Below are 15,152 nucleotides of genomic sequence, written 5' to 3'. Positions count from 1 at the left end.
CTGTTAGCGCCGTTGCTAACGTTACTTGTGTCTGTTGTGTGTACACAATAAGATGACACGCACGCACCCCAGCCCAGCTCTTATAGCTCACTTGCTCAATTTAGCATTTTTGCTGCTGATTCAGGCTCTCTATTTCTTGTGGAGTTATGTCACTGGTTCTGGTTTTGGGTTGACCTCTGGCTCTGTAATTCATTCATTCATTCGAACGCAATCGCCGGTAGCTCCTTGCACGCTTTGGCTGACGTTGACGGATGGCGGCTTTTTTTTCTTTTCTTTCCCCCCCTCGTCTGGGCCACCCGCACGAAAATCATCCCGGGCTGCTCGGGGTTCTTGAACCGACTGATGGAGATGGAACAAGTGTCCCGGCCAAGTTTACACAACGCAGGAGGCCAGCAGACTTTCCACTGCGGGCGGTTTTCACTCACTTTGCTGCCACCGTAATGCGCCACACAAAAACTAAAGCTTTGCTAAATGAGGATTCTTATGTCAGGGTCCCAAATCAGGATTATGATGTCCTACTGTTTGGACTCAACCCCAAGTGCTGGCCGTGCCAAGTGAAAAGCTGATTCGGATGTCACTTGACCAAAATTTATCGGTGCCTTGACATAGGAGATGAATTTGTTCCATGGGAACGCTCGTAAGGGAAAATCATTTTTCCCCGTTGAAAGAAAGAGAAAAGCCGTCCAACTTTTGCAGCCACCGCAAAAATGTTGCAATCTGTAATCTTAGACTTTATACCAACATATAGTAATTCAATGCACATTGTGCTAGTCATTCTTGCGTGTACGCCTTGGCCACTAGGGGGCGGTATAATGGACAATTTAGTCAGAAATGAACCTCCACGTCATGGCGCTCTGTTAACATTTAAAGATGATCTCGCAACTCAATTTCTCCTCAGGGAGCCAAATGAGGTTTAGTGTGCTTCACCGTGCTCACCGCTTGAGTTTGTGAGGAATAGCAAGTGAGTAGTTAGTGAGCAGTTAGCGGGCACTTTACAGCCTTTTCACATCCAACACTTGAGCAACATGGTGTAGATTGGTGATTTATTTTTTTTTTTTGCCCAACTTGCATTCCCGCTTTAAAAGAAGAAAAAAAAAGTCCCGTTGTGAGGAAAACATCTGATCTGATTTAGCATCTGAATGTTCCCCAGCTACTGGCTAACTGTGCTTAGCGGCTAATGGACTGTTTGGATTTTTGCTGCTTTGACTCAGTTGGAGCCAAAAACCACACGCATTAACCAAAACAGCCACAGTCGGGTTTTTTTTCTTTGTTGTCTGGGAATCAGCGTTTTGTGTGGGACCAAACAAATGAAGTGCAAATAAGGTCAACAAAATTCACCCGACTGTAGCGGACAAAGAAAGAAATGAAAACATTGACTCGAGCTAAACGCGTATATACCAAGACATAGTCGACTTCCATTTCACAGCTTGGCGCCACAGACAAGCTTTTTCGTGCTTGCGGCATGTACGTTGAATGTTTCAAAGTGGGGTTGAGGCCACAAATGGAAATTCACTTCCCATTTTGAAACAGATTCCAAATGTTTTTTTAACACCAACAAAAAAGGAGAGCAGAGCCTTTGGTCTTAATAGCATTTAAAGATGTCTCGAATTAGACGCTGGAAAAAGGCCGGCGGCGGCGGCGGCGGCCCGGCCCGGCGGTGCACATCATTCCACGTGCGCCAATTGAAGCTGATAAAAAATGGCAGGAGTGGTGGCGAAGGCCCAGCGACGGCGTCTGCTTGTCAAAATAAAAGCCCGCCACCTGATTGAAGACGTGAACGTCAGCATCTTTTCGTTCTTTCTGGATTTACGATTCACGGGAAGAAAGCTCATCTCTCTCCTGGGCCAGCCAGACATCTTTCATGTGTTATTTGCACGCTTTGCGCCTTGTCCCATTTTCTGGCCTCCTCACTGTCACGCCGTTTGAACGGCACCCAACGTGCGCTTCCATTGGCACTTTGGGACGACAAATCATTTTACGATAATAAGCCTCTGCCATCTTTCCGCCGATGCCGTGGGAACGCCAGCCTGGCTTTGCTGTAATAAATTTCAACTTGCTGTGAGGTCAACTCAGGTTTCTCAACAAAAAGTGGAGGAAACAAGATTTTTGTGGGAAGCAGAATTGTCTTTTTCAACTTATAAAAAAAATTATCATTAACTCCCTGGACTTCCCGTTTACAGAGGCGGCCCCTCCCCAAAACCTGCTGACCCGAGACGTCAGCGAGAGCAGTTTCCGGGCGCGCTGGACGGCCGCTCCCGGCAACGTCCGCATGTACCGCGTCAAGTGGCAGTCGGCGTACTCAAGCGAGTCCGGAGAGAAAACGGTCCCGGGAGAGCAAACGGAAACGCTGTTGGACGGCCTGAGCCCCGAGACGCTCTACCAGGTGTCGGTGGTCGCCGTTTACGACCAGAAGGACAGCGAGCCGCTCGTCGGACACGAAACCACCGACGGTAGAGAAAACAAATCTACCTTCTCTCACTTTGGATACACGTTTTTTCAATTTAAATCATTTGTGGCCTCTTTTTGACCCACAGCGTCGGCGGAGGCACGGCGACTGCGCGCGAGCGACGAGACCGAGCGTAGCATGAAAGTGACGTGGGCGCCGGCGCCCGGCAAAGTTCAGCACTACCGGCTGAAATACATTCCCGCCGCCGGCGGGCGAGAGGTGGTCCTCAAGGTCCCGGCGGGGGTCACCTCCACCGTTCTGAAGAGGCTGCAACCGCTCACCGCCTACCAAATCACCGTCCATCCCGTCTACAAACGCGGGGAAGGAAAAGCAAGGCAAGGCGTAGGAAGCACACGTACGTTGCTCCAGAACCGCCCTCCCAAATCTCTTTTGGAAATGAGAAAGCTTCAGTAGCATGTCACTCCTCACCCACCACTGAAAGATCTTGATGAGGGGCTGGGTCTTGAATTCCTTCTTGTGTTTCAGTGTCGCCTTACAAAGCTCCGAGGAACCTCCAGACCTCAGAGCCCACCAAGACCAGCTTCAGGGTGTCGTGGGATCCGGCGCCCGGGGAGGTCCGGGGCTACAAGGTCACCTTCCACCCCGCGGGGGAGGATATCGACCTGAACGAGATGCTGGTGGGCCCTTTTGACAACACGGTGGTCCTGGAGGAGCTCAGGTGAGCGCCACGTAGCATTAGCGTACGGACCAGCGAGTCTCAGGTGGGTCGTTTTGAGAAGGGCCCGCCCGCTAAAGTACATCATCCAGGGCGCCAGTTGAAAGCTGTGACAACCGCTGTCGACACCTTGGCAACCACTCCAAAACTCCATGGCAACCGCTTTCCAAAAACATAGCAGGCACTCCAGCCAGCCAGCGTAACGACCACTTTAAACACGGTGCCGACCGCTTCAAACAACTCGGAATCCACATTAAACAGTCAAGCCACTCTCCTCGACATCATCACCATCAAGTCTAAAAGTTGGTGCTCAATTGTACCGACCGTCTTAGGGAGGAGCCGTGAAGTTAAAAATGTTGTCAGAGTTTAGAGAGAAAGTCCAAAGAGTGTCCAAACGCTATCTGGCAAATTACAGAGCAAAGCGATGAAGAGCAAATGTTTTGGCTCAAGAATGTGACGGGAATCCCTTTCTGGTGTCAGGGCCGGAACCAAATATTCCGTGGCCGTCTTTGGCATGTTTGACGGAGGGGAGAGTTTGCCTCTGGCGGGCGAGGAGAAGACCACGCTCTCCGACGCTCCCGAGCCGCCTCCGTTGGGTCCCTCAGGTAAAGATGCCCCGCCCACTCCCACTCGCACCATTCAAAAGGAGGCGCTGCGGAAAGTAACTTGTTGCTCATTAACGCAGCGTCGAGTTTCCTCCCAGCGGCACGTACTGGCCTTGACTCGGCGCCAGAAGGTTGAACTTGGCGCTGTCGGAGTCAGTTAGCATCACGCAGACGCGCACATGATCGTCATTACGGCTAATTACTGAGAGCTGTTTGGCTTACCTCGCCGATTTCCACCCCCCCGTCAGCGGAAACGTCGGCGCAAATGACGTTTGGAAAGCGTTGCTCGGATGCGTGACCCCGCCGCCGCACATGTTACATATTTGGACCGTGCCGAATGTCGGCTAGTCCCGAGGGTCGGAAAATGCCGACCGTCGGCGGGCCCCGAGGACGCGTTTGACCTCTGCCGCAAAATTGAAAGCAGACGCCGGGCCAGCCTGCTACCGAGTCGACCCGGGAATTTTCTCATGGGAACGGACGGCACCCCCGATGATCTCGGTGGCGGCGCCAAACTTGTTTTCATCACGTCACGTCGTCGCTATGGTGACGGAAGAAAACGCCAATAAGGGAAACCGCCGTGGTTAGCGGCGACATGTGCTCCACGTCACTGTTTGCTTGTGCTGCCTTCTAACTTGTCTTCACTTGCGCCTTCCAGATGTTAAAAGGCTGGCCAGGCGGCCGCCCGCCCGCCATTTCTCAGGTCAACAGGTTCCCCGCAGCGACCGCATGGCGGAAAAATGAAAAAGATCAGTCGGCGTGGATCAGCGAAACCCGACGCTGGATGTGGAAAAAAAAAAGCAACGTTGTCGGGCGTGTGAATGATGACGTGTATTTCATAAAGTGCTTCTTGTCTGGTGTCTGCTGTGTTTTTATTTTTCGCTTCTGCTTTTCCCCCCTTGTGGTCGCACACGCAAAGGCCCGGCAGCGCTTTGAGCAGCTTTGCTCAGCTGTGTCTTTTGTCGCAGACACGCAGTGCAAGACCTCCACCAAGGCCGACATCGTGCTGCTGGTGGACGGCTCCTGGAGCATCGGGCGGATCAACTTCAAAACCATTCGCAACTTCATCGGCCGCATGGTCGGCGTCTTTGACATTGGCCCGGATAAAATCCAGATCGGCAAGTCTCCGATACGTGGAAATTGGGAATATGGCGCGGTGCTCACCGATTGGCTGTTCTTCCGGCCGCAGGTTTGGCTCAGTACAGCGGCGACCCCAAGACGGAGTGGCACCTGAACGCTCACGCCACCAGGGCCTCGCTGCTGGACGCCATCAACAACCTCCCCTACAAAGGAGGCAACACCATGACAGGTGAGTGACCCGGTCTCGGTTCCGGGTCGGAGTCCCGGCCTCCTCCGGTGGCTAACCTGTTGCCGTGGCGACGCAGGGATGGCGCTGAGCTACATCCTGCAGAACAATTTTAAAGCCAACGTCGGAATGCGAGAAGATTCGCGCAAGATCGGCATCCTCATCACCGACGGAAAGTCTCAGGACGAAATCGTCAGCAACTCGCAGAACCTACGAGACAGCGGCATCGAACTCTACGCCATCGGTCAGTTGCCTGCCATGTTGTTTTTTTTTGGGTGGAAAAAACAGCACCAAGCAAGCGTGTCCTTGCAGGCGTAAAGAACGCGGACGAGAACGAGTTGCGCTCCATCGCCTCCGACCCGGACGAAATTCACATGTACAACGTCAACGACTTCAAGTTCCTGATGGACATCGTGGACGACCTCACCGTCAACCTGTGCAACAGCGTCAAAGGTTCAGGTTAGGACAACAACCACGTTTGAGTCCAAATCAAAGTTTTATTAGCAAGCAGCTGTGACCCGGTCGTCCTTCTGGGCCGCTCTCAGAATGAGTCACTCAGATTTACACCCTCTCGTAATTAACAGCACAGGTGGAAACTTCACAAAGTTTGCCTCTTGTGGAATTTGCAACATCACAATTTATTGCGGCTTTTAAAGGCACCCGAGGGGCCTTCACTCGCCACGCCGTCAATTCACTTGATCACTTTTGGCTTCAAGTACACATGCAAGTCAGACAACTCGGGGTGAATCCGTCAATTGGCAACTAATAGATGATCCAATCGATCGACAACTTATTGTGCATCGATTCACCGGTTGGAAGTTAAACAAGATCCCGAAACCATCAGTCCACCGCTGTTGATTCATTATTGCGCCTGAGAAATCTTGGATAGAACCTGAAAAAAAACATCTTGAGGAGGAAAGTTTTTGTAGTGCGTTTCTCGCCCCCACCGACAACAACGCCACCTATTTGTCCAATCGTGTGTGCGCCACGTCCAGCTGTAAAAGCAGAATCCACTTCTCGGAGTGGAACATTCCACCGAGCCAGCGTAAATCACTTTTAAGAGCAACTATATCAAAAGAAAGTGATTTACAGCGCCCGGGCGGCCCAACGGGCGGCTGCTGCTGTCAGATTTGTGGATGTCCGGGTGCTTCGCGTTGACGCTGCATGTTGTCGTCCCCCCCCGCAGACGAAACGCCGGAGGCGCCCTCCGACCTGACCACCTCCGAGGTCACCCACCGCTCCTTCCGCGCCTCCTGGAGCGCGCCGCAAACGCCCGTCGAGAGGTTCCGGCTCGTCTACGCGCTGGACAACGGAGCACAATCGCGCGAGGTGCGCACACGCCACAAACCATTTTTTATTGTTATGATGAGGATCACAAAGTTAGCATGTAGCCTAGCTAGCACGCTCATTTGATTTTTTTAGAATTTTTCAAAAATGACTCCCTATCTGGCCCGACATTTTCATCGCCCAAAAGATTGCGAAAGGAGCGACGTTTCCTCTCGACTTGTTGACGTGTGTTTACGTTGTCTTATCTTGTCCCGGAATTTTTATTTCTAAGCGGCAGAATTCTGAGAGATGCGTGCAATTTGAGGCAGGCTCCATGTGAACACGTTTCAGCCGTCATAAACGCCAGCAATAAAAGCTCTCATCCTTAGGTCATAGTTGAAGTCGTTTTTGTTTTTTCTTTTGGCTTTTAGCGGCTCATGTAGCAAGCCAGCATGACTCCATCCTTTGAAAATCTGACTTTTAAAGTCGCTGCATGTAACATGCGGGGCGGCCGCTTTGGAGATGCCTGTCCAAACACACACAAGTACACACTCAACTTTGTCTTTAAAGACCTTTATATAACCTATTTTGTCGCGGCAGGTGTTGCTGGACGGCTCGACGACATCGACGGTGTTGGACGGTCTGAGCCCGCTGACGCCGTACGTGCTGAGCATCTACTCGCTGGTCGGGGAGCGCAGCAGCGAGCCGCTGGTGGGCCGAGAGACCACCCGTAAGCGCTCGCCCTCCTCCGGACTTTTCCCCACGTGAAAGTTGAGCGCCGGAGCTTTAATGAGCAGCTCGCTCTCCGCCGCTCTTGACCCGACGCTCTTCCTGCTCTTAGCGCATCAAGCTAGCGTCTGATCTGTGGGCGACTGTCACGTAAAGCCCCCTCTCGTCACGCCACGCTTAAAAGCTGACTTTCATGTAAAGATGCCTGGATTGCTTTTATGGCCTTTTTTTTTTTTTCCTCCAACGCAGCCAACCTTTTTTCTCCACATACATCCACGCTAAAGTAAACATCCATGCTAGCTCTTCAGTTTTTTTATCGAAATGTGGTTTCAGTGCCGCTGCCGGCCGTCACATCCATCAAAGTCTACGACGAGACCATGAGCGCCATGAGGGTGCGCTGGCAGCCGGTGGGCGGAGCCAGCGGCTACACCGTGCGCTATCGATCCATCAACGGCACAGGGCCTCAGCTGGAGAAGGAGGTAACGCCACGCACGCGCCAAGACACGGCGGAGCTCGAAACCGACGACCCGCCCGTCCGTCCGTCCCTTTTGCAGGTTCTGGTTCGAGCCGACGTGAGCGACATCCAGTTGGCACAGCTGCTCCCCAACACGGCGTACTCCATCTCCGTCTTGGCTCAACACGGAGAAGACCTCAGCCAGCCGCTCGAGACCAGCGGAGTCACGCGTACGTACTCGCAAATAGACATTGAAAAATGTTGAGCTCCTCTCAGGTAGACCAGCAAAGATTTCAACTGCAACGGCCAGGAAACATTCTTGGGGGTTGTCGAGCGGAAATTTAGACGTAAAAACGTAATAAAAAAAGCTGGACGGCTGGTGTTTTTTTTTTTAAAAGAATGTTCCACATGTTCCAAATTGTGCCACGGAATGTAAACTTGTGAGTGGAGTCCCCCACCTCTGCTATGGCTTTAGAAATCAAGTCCAGATGATGTTTGCGCTTTCACCTCAACAGCCAAAGCGGGACGCTGCCTCTCAAAACGGACTCACGTCATCCCACCGGCAGAATATTGACATTTCTTTATTTTGTGACGCCGTGCTTGCGGTGCCCACAGTGCCCTTGCCGCCGTCCGGCGCCCTGAGGATCACCGGCGTGACTCACAGCAGCATGAAGCTGAATTGGGACGCGGCGCCCGGCCTGGTGCGCAAGTACATTGTCACCTACAAGTCCGAGGGCGGCGATATCAAAGAGGTGAGCCTCATGCTGGAGAAGCTCTTTTTTTTTTTGCTGCTCCCACTATTTTGCCCTCCAGCGCCGCGCTTCCAAACGATCATCAGGGTTCTTACGGGAAGCTGTTGAAGTTATTAGGAAGGAAGGAAGGAGGCGATTGCGTCTGATTAAGATGTGGAAGAGAAAGGCCGCCGGGGGCCCGTCTCTTCCATCTCTCTCGCCCCCGCCTCCCGTCAACCCGCTGCCACTCTGTCCTCCTCCTCAAAGCGTCTGGGATGAATATTTTCCAGCCGGTCCCGATGGATGACACGAAGCAGCTCCGCTCGCTCGTCTTTACTCTAAATTCCGACCTGGCTGTATAAAAAAAAGAAAAAAGACTAACGTAGTCCGATTTCATGTTTGGCCATGACCGCCTCATTAAATGTCGCCCCAACAGCTGGAAGTCCTCGGCGACGTCACCTCCCTCAACGTGCCGGGGCTCAGCTCCCAGACGGAGTACGACGTGGCCGTGACCCCCGTGTACGACGAGGGTCCAGGGAACCCCATGCTCGGAATGGCAGTCACGGGTCTGCTCTGCTTTTTTTTCTTCTCAATTTGCATTCCGTGACGGCGTCAGTGAGGAATGTTCTTTTTCCGGCGCTTTAACGATCCCATCTCCTGCTTTCTGTCAACAGACGTGGTTCCCCCCCCCAAGAACCTCAGGTTCTCCGATGTGGATCTGACCTCCTTCAGGGCCACGTGGGAGCACGGAGCGCCCGATGTGGCGCTCTACCGCATCAGCTGGGCTAAGAAAGGACACAGCGACTCCGATTCTGTAAGCATTGCTTCAAAATGTTTGATATCATGGAGCAAAACACACGCTCACCTCTTTTCCACACAGTCCATCTTGGGCAACGATGAGACGTCACATCTTCTGGAGAACTTGGACCCGGACACCGAGTATACCGTCACCGTGACGGCCATCTACCCGGACGAGTCCGAAAGCGAAGACCTGATGGGAAACCAGCGCACGTGTGAGTCCTCACTTCTTAGCCGTACAACACGACACTTGCGTGAACAAAATCTAGTGCCCGAAGTTCTCAATGACCTTTACAGATGAACCCAAGTTGACCCCTTTTTTTTTTCATTTACAAATGGCGCTGTAATGAGCTTCTTTTTTCTTTATAGTGTTGAAGGCTGCGGACGGTACGTCAATGAAAGACTCTTGACTGTTTGTTCTTTTCACCTTCACAACTGCATGTGTGTGTCCATCAAGTCAGACACATCTGTTCATTGCTGACATGGAACGCAAAATATCTCGGTGTCATATTTTTGCTATGCGTGTTCAATTCATTTCATGTAACATCATTGCACCCCTTCAAACCAGCTGTGACATCATCATCATCATCACTTGCCACCATTCAATTTGTGATCCATCCTTTGACAGCAAAGCTGCTTTAAGACCACCATCTCACCTTCATCCTCATCAATCATCTTCATCCCCGCCGTGCTCTCGACCGTGCGCCCGCTTGACTCGCATTTTTATGTTTGTGGCGGCTGCAGTGCGCCCGGAGCCTCCTCGCAACATGCGCGTCTACAACGCCACCGTCAGCACCCTGGCCGTCAAGTGGGACCCGGCCCCCGGACCCGTGCAGAACTACAAGATCGTCTATGCGCCGCTGGCCGGAGGCGAGCCCATCGTGGTAGGACAACGCCGCCGCTGCGTCGAAAACCTGTGGAGAAGAAAAAAAAGTCTCATCACATCAATGTGTTTCTCAGACGCAGGTGGGAGGCAAGAAGACCAGCACGGTCCTGCAGAAGCTGACGCCTGACACGCCGTACCGGGTCACCATGACCGCCAACTACGCCACAGGCCCCAGCAGAGATGTTTCGGCCGATGGAAGAACCAGTGAGCAACATGCGCCGTGGCTTGCGCACGCCGCCCTTGCGATGGTCTCCAATGGAAGCCTTTGGCGTCTTCCGCAGAGCCTCTGGGCGGCGTGAGGAACCTTCAGGTGCTCAACCCCACCATGACCACGCTCAACGTACGCTGGGAGCCGGCCGAGGGTCGCGTCAAGGAGTACAAGGTCATCTACGCTCCAGCCGCCGGAGGCGCCGAGAGCATGGTAGGACTGGTAGGACCACCGCCACCGTTCTGTGGGGCGGGGCCAGATCTCCTTCCGACGGGCTCACCGATGAGCTTTGAAACCGGATGGTGACGGTGGCCTGCTTTAGGAGCAAGTGTCGGCCGGCACCAGCAGCACCACCCTGAGGGGCCTGCAACCCGACACCCTCTACACCGTCTCCCTGTTGCCCATCTACGCCGAGGGCGACGGCAAGATCATGTCGGAAAACGGAAAGACACGTAAGAGTTGCCGCTTGCTGGCGGAGTCCAAAACGGAGCGCTTGACTCTGGCGTCTTTGTGACCGACCGTCAGGACCCCTGGGCGGCGTCAAGAACCTGCGGGTGACCAACCCCACCATGACCTCGCTCAACGTCAAGTGGGACCCGGCCGACGGCGCCGTCCGCTTGTACAAAGTCTTCTTTGTGCCGGTTGCCGGCGGGCGCGAGGAGATGGTGAGAACGCCGCTCGCCTCGGCAAAGTCTGCCGACGGCTATTTTACGGCGTGGCTTTCCGCAGGAGCAAGTCCCCGTCGCCTCCACCGACATCGTCCTCAGGAACCTTCTGCCCGACACCGCCTACTCCGTGTCGGTGTTGCCCGTGTACCCGGCCAGGGAGGGAAAACGCCAGACTGAGAACGGAAAGACTTGTGAGTCAACGTCTTCAAACCACACGCGACGCTTTCTTTACACGCATGTGGAATTCCTGCAGTGCCTCTGAGCGGCGTGGGCAACATGCAGGTGACCAAGCCGACCATCACCACGCTGACCGTCACCTGGAATCCCGCCGACGGGAACGTTCAAGGCTACAAGGTCATCTACACGCCGGAAGGTGGCGGCCTGGAGATTGTGGTTAGTGACAACTCAAGTGCGAGTCAATCACAAGTGGTGCGGATTCCTCAATCGGCACACTTTTGTGTTTTTTGCAGGAGCAAGTATCGGAGAGCACCACCAGCACCGTCCTGGAGAAGCTCCTCCCCGACACCCGCTACACCGTCACCGTGGTGCCCGTCTACGCCGAGGGCGACGGGCCCAGTCTGACCAACAGCGGCAAGACCAGTGAGTTTTTTATTTTTTATTTTCTTGAAATGACAATTTGAGATCCAAATGAGCTTCAGAAACGTGGCGCAGATCAATTTGCGGTGAGTGAAGGTCGCATTGCTCGCGTGTCGTCAGGGCCGCTGGGCAAAGTGAGGAACCTTCAGGTGTTCGATCCCACCACCAGCAGCCTCAACGTGCGCTGGGAGCCGGCCGAGGGCAACGTGCGCGAGTACATCGTCATCTGGGTCCCGGTGGCGGGAGGAGAACAGGATGTGGTGAGTCCACCGCCAAATCCGCTCAATCGGGAGTCAGCAGCACCGCCGAGGTCATCCCCCCCCACGAGTGTCACTTAGGCGTCTCCCTCCCAAAACTAGGACCAGGTGCCTGGATCCACCACCTCCACGGTGCTGAAGAACCTCGAGTCCGACACCGAGTACACCGTCACCGTGGTTCCCGTCTATCACGAGATGGAAGGATTGCCGGAGAGCGAAAATGGGAAAACCTGTGAGTGGGACGGCTGAATAAATACCCGATGCCATCTTGGAAAAGTTGAGCAGTCTCCATCTTGATGCCTTGGCAGATCCGGTGGGCGGCGTGAAGAACTTACAGGTGGTGGATCCCACCGTCAGCACGTTGACAGTTCGCTGGGATCCGGCGGTGGGCAACGTGCGCAATTACAGGGTCACGTACTCGGCGCAACCCGACGGAGAACCGCGCACGGTAGGAGATGTCATTCTTGGCGTGAGGAAAGTCACCACCGACACCTGGAAAAATATTTGTGCTTGTTGGCAGGAGGAGGTGTCAGGCGGCACCACCAGCCTGGTCCTGAGGAACCTGGAAACGGACACGATGTACAACGTGTCCGTGGTGCCCATCTACCCCGACGTGGAGGGCATCCCGCAGGCCGACGTCGGCAAAACCAGTAAGCGGCGGCCCACTCCGCCCTCGCCAGATGATTGAATCCATTGTCAGACGTGAACGACAAGCGAAGGAATGTGCTAGCTAAGCCGTCCGCATTTCTTGCACCCCGAGCGCCTAATTAGATTTTCCCCTGGCATCCAAACAAACACAAAGAAATGATTCAAAATCCAACTCGCCGTTTTTTTTTTTTATAAGAGCCTCTGGGCGGCGTGAAGAACCTGCGTGTGAGCGACCCCACCACCAACTCGCTGCGAGTGCGTTGGGACGCGGCCGAGGGCGACGTTCGCCACTACAGGATCAGCTATCAGCCTGTCAACGGGGGAGAGACGCTCATGGTGCGCTCATTGGCCCGAGTAACAACCCATTTCTCAAATGTAAATATCTCCCACGCTGCAAAAAGTGATTGATGTGTTGGTCGCGTGTGCAGACTCAGGAATCGGGCATGGCGACCAACACGATGTTGAGGGAGTTGCAGCCCGACACGGAGTACACAGTGACAGTGGTGCCCATCTACGCCGACATGGAGGGAAAGAGCATGTCGGACAACGGCAAGACCAGTAAGTTCATCTGCCCGGCAACAAAGGCAGCCGTTTAAAAGTTTTTTAACCCTCCCCCCTAAAAAAAAAAGAATGTTTCATGAGCTAGTCCTAAAATATTCAGCCAGATGGAAAATTGACCCGGTTTGCCCGTTGTGTTGGACAGAGGCGCTGGGTGGAGTCAAGAAACTGCAAGTGATCGAACCCACCACCAGCACACTCAAGGTCACCTGGGAGCCCGCCGAGGGAAACGTGCGCCAGTACCGACTCTTCTACGTGCCGGCCGCCGGCGGCGCTGAGGACATGGTTCGTCCCCTTCTTTCTTTCTTTTTTCTTCTTGTGTATGCCGAATATCAGCAGCAAAATCGATTTGACTGCAGGAGCAAGTATCGGGAGGAACCACCAACACCGTCCTGAGGAACCTCCTCTCCGACACCCCCTACACCGTCACCGTGGTGCCCGTCTACCCGGAAGGCGAGGGTCTGCGCCAGTCTGAGCGCGGAAAAACACGTAAGTGTTGAAATGCAAAGCTCTCATGTGGGCCACGGTGTAAAAGTAGAGGACTCAAGATTGAGCCCTGAGGGATGCCAGTGTTGCATTTAAATGTGAACCAACTATTTGTTCCTTTTAACATCTGATCTCACGCTTCCCCGAAACATCACTTTGTGTGTGCGTGCGTTGTTGGATGGCTTGGCGTGCAGACGGCGTGTCGCGCTCACTCAGCAAAGTCCCGTTTTATTGGAGCAGCGCGCAAAGATTCCAGCCCGAGTTCCAATGGCAAGCATCGAGCTGATGCCTCCATCATGCGTTGCTCAACACGCTTTTGCGCCATGTCTTCATCAAGCAGACAATTTGGGACCAGTACAAATTGATGACTCAAAATGCGTGAAGAACCCGAGGACAGAAAGAGGAAGTATTTGTCATCGATTAGTGGCGACGGATGAGATTGACAAGGATGAAGTCACGAGCTGGAATGCAGCAAAGACTCGAGCGCAGACGAATGGAAATGCGGTGAGGTCGTTGTGTAACTGCTGACCGCATCGTCTGCAGCCGCTCTCGCTACCTACTGCCTCCTTGCTGTTTTTTTTTTTTTGCTCTTCCACGAGCTCAAGTGTCTGTGAGCGGCGCGGCGCGTACGGAGCCGCTCGCGCACATCTGCTTTGCTTTAACCAGCCCGGCTTTTCCTTCAGGTCGCCTGATTTTTCCTTCATTCGCAGCCTCATGCTTTCCATCAGCGAGCCACGTGACTAACTCGTTTCTCACAATTTGAACGGACGACCTCGGTCCGCTTTAAACTCGCCGCGGGTCTCCGTGTGATAAAATTCCGATCGCCGGTGGAACTTGCATTTGTCACGCGGGAGAAAATAAAAACCCCGCACAGGAAGCGCCGAGCCGAAATTCTAACCGTCAGAAGTGCGAGACAGACATGCTCCTTCGCTCCTCCGCCACAAGTAGACCTGTAAATCACATTGAAATGGTCGACATGTGCAAAAATCATCTGTGAATTCTTGGAGCAAGTCTCTCCTACCAGTCCCGGTTCCCAAGGCTTTTCAGGAATTCCACTCGTGCTTGCCCGCCATTGTTTTTATGGAAATTGAAATTTGTGGGTGACGGGATTTGCCCCTCGTTGCAGTTCCTCGCACTCCCCCGCGCAACGTGCAAGTGTTCAACCCCACGCCCAACAGCCTCAACGTGCGCTGGGAGCCAGCCACGGGTCAGGTCCAGCAGTACCGCGTGGAGTACACCCCCTGGAACTCCGCCTCGCCGCCACACTCGGTGAGTGATGATGATGTGCGCCGGTGGCCGAGCTGATCTCAACGTGTTGTTTGACTCAGGTGCTGGTTCCGGGCAGCGTCAGCAACGCCTTCTTGGACGGGCTGATCCAGGACACGCCCTACCGGGTCAACGTGATCGCCATGTACCCGGACGGAGAGGGCCCATCGCTGAAGAGCGACGGCAAAACACGTAAGGACGAGGCACGATCTGAAAAACCGGCCGAGGCGGCCCGACTGACAACGTTGTCGTTCCGACAGTGCCGCGCGCCGGACCTCGGAACATGCGAGTGTTTGACGCCACCACCAACTCGCTCACCATTGGGTGGGACCACGCCGAGGGTCCCGTGAGACAGTACCGCATCGCCTACCACCCCATGAGAGGAGACCCCATCACCCAATACGTGAGTTACAAACTCAAAATGGCGGTAAAGTCCAGAAAGAAAAATTTGCTCAGAAGTCTGCAAACGATGACGTGCAAAGATTGAACGAGGAAAAAGTGAGGCCTTCAGGGGTGATTGTGAAGTCATTGCGCAAATTGGGTCAACTGGACCCGCTCTGGCCGCTCTTA

At 53.9% G+C, this 15,152-nt stretch overlaps 1 protein-coding gene across 8 annotated transcripts in view; it reads left to right on the top strand.

Moving 5' to 3' along the window:
• Positions 1-15,152, top strand: part of col12a1b (collagen, type XII, alpha 1b) — a 34,519-nt gene that overhangs the window by 9,039 nt on the left and 10,328 nt on the right. For 4 of the 8 annotated variants that reach the window (XM_037244709.1, XM_037244710.1, XM_037244717.1 and 1 more), the window contains 36 exons: positions 2,181-2,450; positions 2,535-2,801; positions 2,933-3,125; positions 3,603-3,727; positions 4,693-4,842; positions 4,914-5,033; positions 5,110-5,274; positions 5,343-5,489; positions 6,217-6,359; positions 6,894-7,026; positions 7,359-7,504; positions 7,580-7,709; positions 8,095-8,231; positions 8,647-8,776; positions 8,885-9,024; positions 9,091-9,223; positions 9,378-9,395; positions 9,753-9,892; positions 9,969-10,098; positions 10,176-10,324; positions 10,425-10,554; positions 10,628-10,767; positions 10,832-10,961; positions 11,024-11,163; positions 11,241-11,370; positions 11,488-11,627; positions 11,727-11,856; positions 11,933-12,072; positions 12,145-12,274; positions 12,469-12,608; positions 12,701-12,830; positions 12,976-13,115; positions 13,190-13,319; positions 14,443-14,585; positions 14,645-14,774; positions 14,843-14,985. In XM_037244709.1, coding sequence (XP_037100604.1) covers positions 2,181-2,450; positions 2,535-2,801; positions 2,933-3,125; positions 3,603-3,727; positions 4,693-4,842; positions 4,914-5,033; positions 5,110-5,274; positions 5,343-5,489; positions 6,217-6,359; positions 6,894-7,026; positions 7,359-7,504; positions 7,580-7,709; positions 8,095-8,231; positions 8,647-8,776; positions 8,885-9,024; positions 9,091-9,223; positions 9,378-9,395; positions 9,753-9,892; positions 9,969-10,098; positions 10,176-10,324; positions 10,425-10,554; positions 10,628-10,767; positions 10,832-10,961; positions 11,024-11,163; positions 11,241-11,370; positions 11,488-11,627; positions 11,727-11,856; positions 11,933-12,072; positions 12,145-12,274; positions 12,469-12,608; positions 12,701-12,830; positions 12,976-13,115; positions 13,190-13,319; positions 14,443-14,585; positions 14,645-14,774; positions 14,843-14,985 — 5,132 coding nt within the window. The remainder of the gene's footprint in view (positions 1-2,180; positions 2,451-2,534; positions 2,802-2,932; positions 3,126-3,602; positions 3,728-4,692; positions 4,843-4,913; positions 5,034-5,109; positions 5,275-5,342; positions 5,490-6,216; positions 6,360-6,893; positions 7,027-7,358; positions 7,505-7,579; positions 7,710-8,094; positions 8,232-8,646; positions 8,777-8,884; positions 9,025-9,090; positions 9,224-9,377; positions 9,396-9,752; positions 9,893-9,968; positions 10,099-10,175; positions 10,325-10,424; positions 10,555-10,627; positions 10,768-10,831; positions 10,962-11,023; positions 11,164-11,240; positions 11,371-11,487; positions 11,628-11,726; positions 11,857-11,932; positions 12,073-12,144; positions 12,275-12,468; positions 12,609-12,700; positions 12,831-12,975; positions 13,116-13,189; positions 13,320-14,442; positions 14,586-14,644; positions 14,775-14,842; positions 14,986-15,152) is intronic. The other 4 variants (XM_037244711.1, XM_037244713.1, XM_037244712.1 and 1 more) reach the window with 4 other exon arrangements.

The sequence above is a fragment of the Syngnathus acus genome, chromosome 24 (genome assembly GCF_901709675.1).
Source record: "Syngnathus acus chromosome 24, fSynAcu1.2, whole genome shotgun sequence".
NCBI lineage: Eukaryota > Metazoa > Chordata > Actinopteri > Syngnathiformes > Syngnathidae > Syngnathus > Syngnathus acus.
The sequence above is the reverse complement of the archived record's forward strand: the minus strand, read 5'-3'. Positions and strand labels throughout refer to the sequence as shown.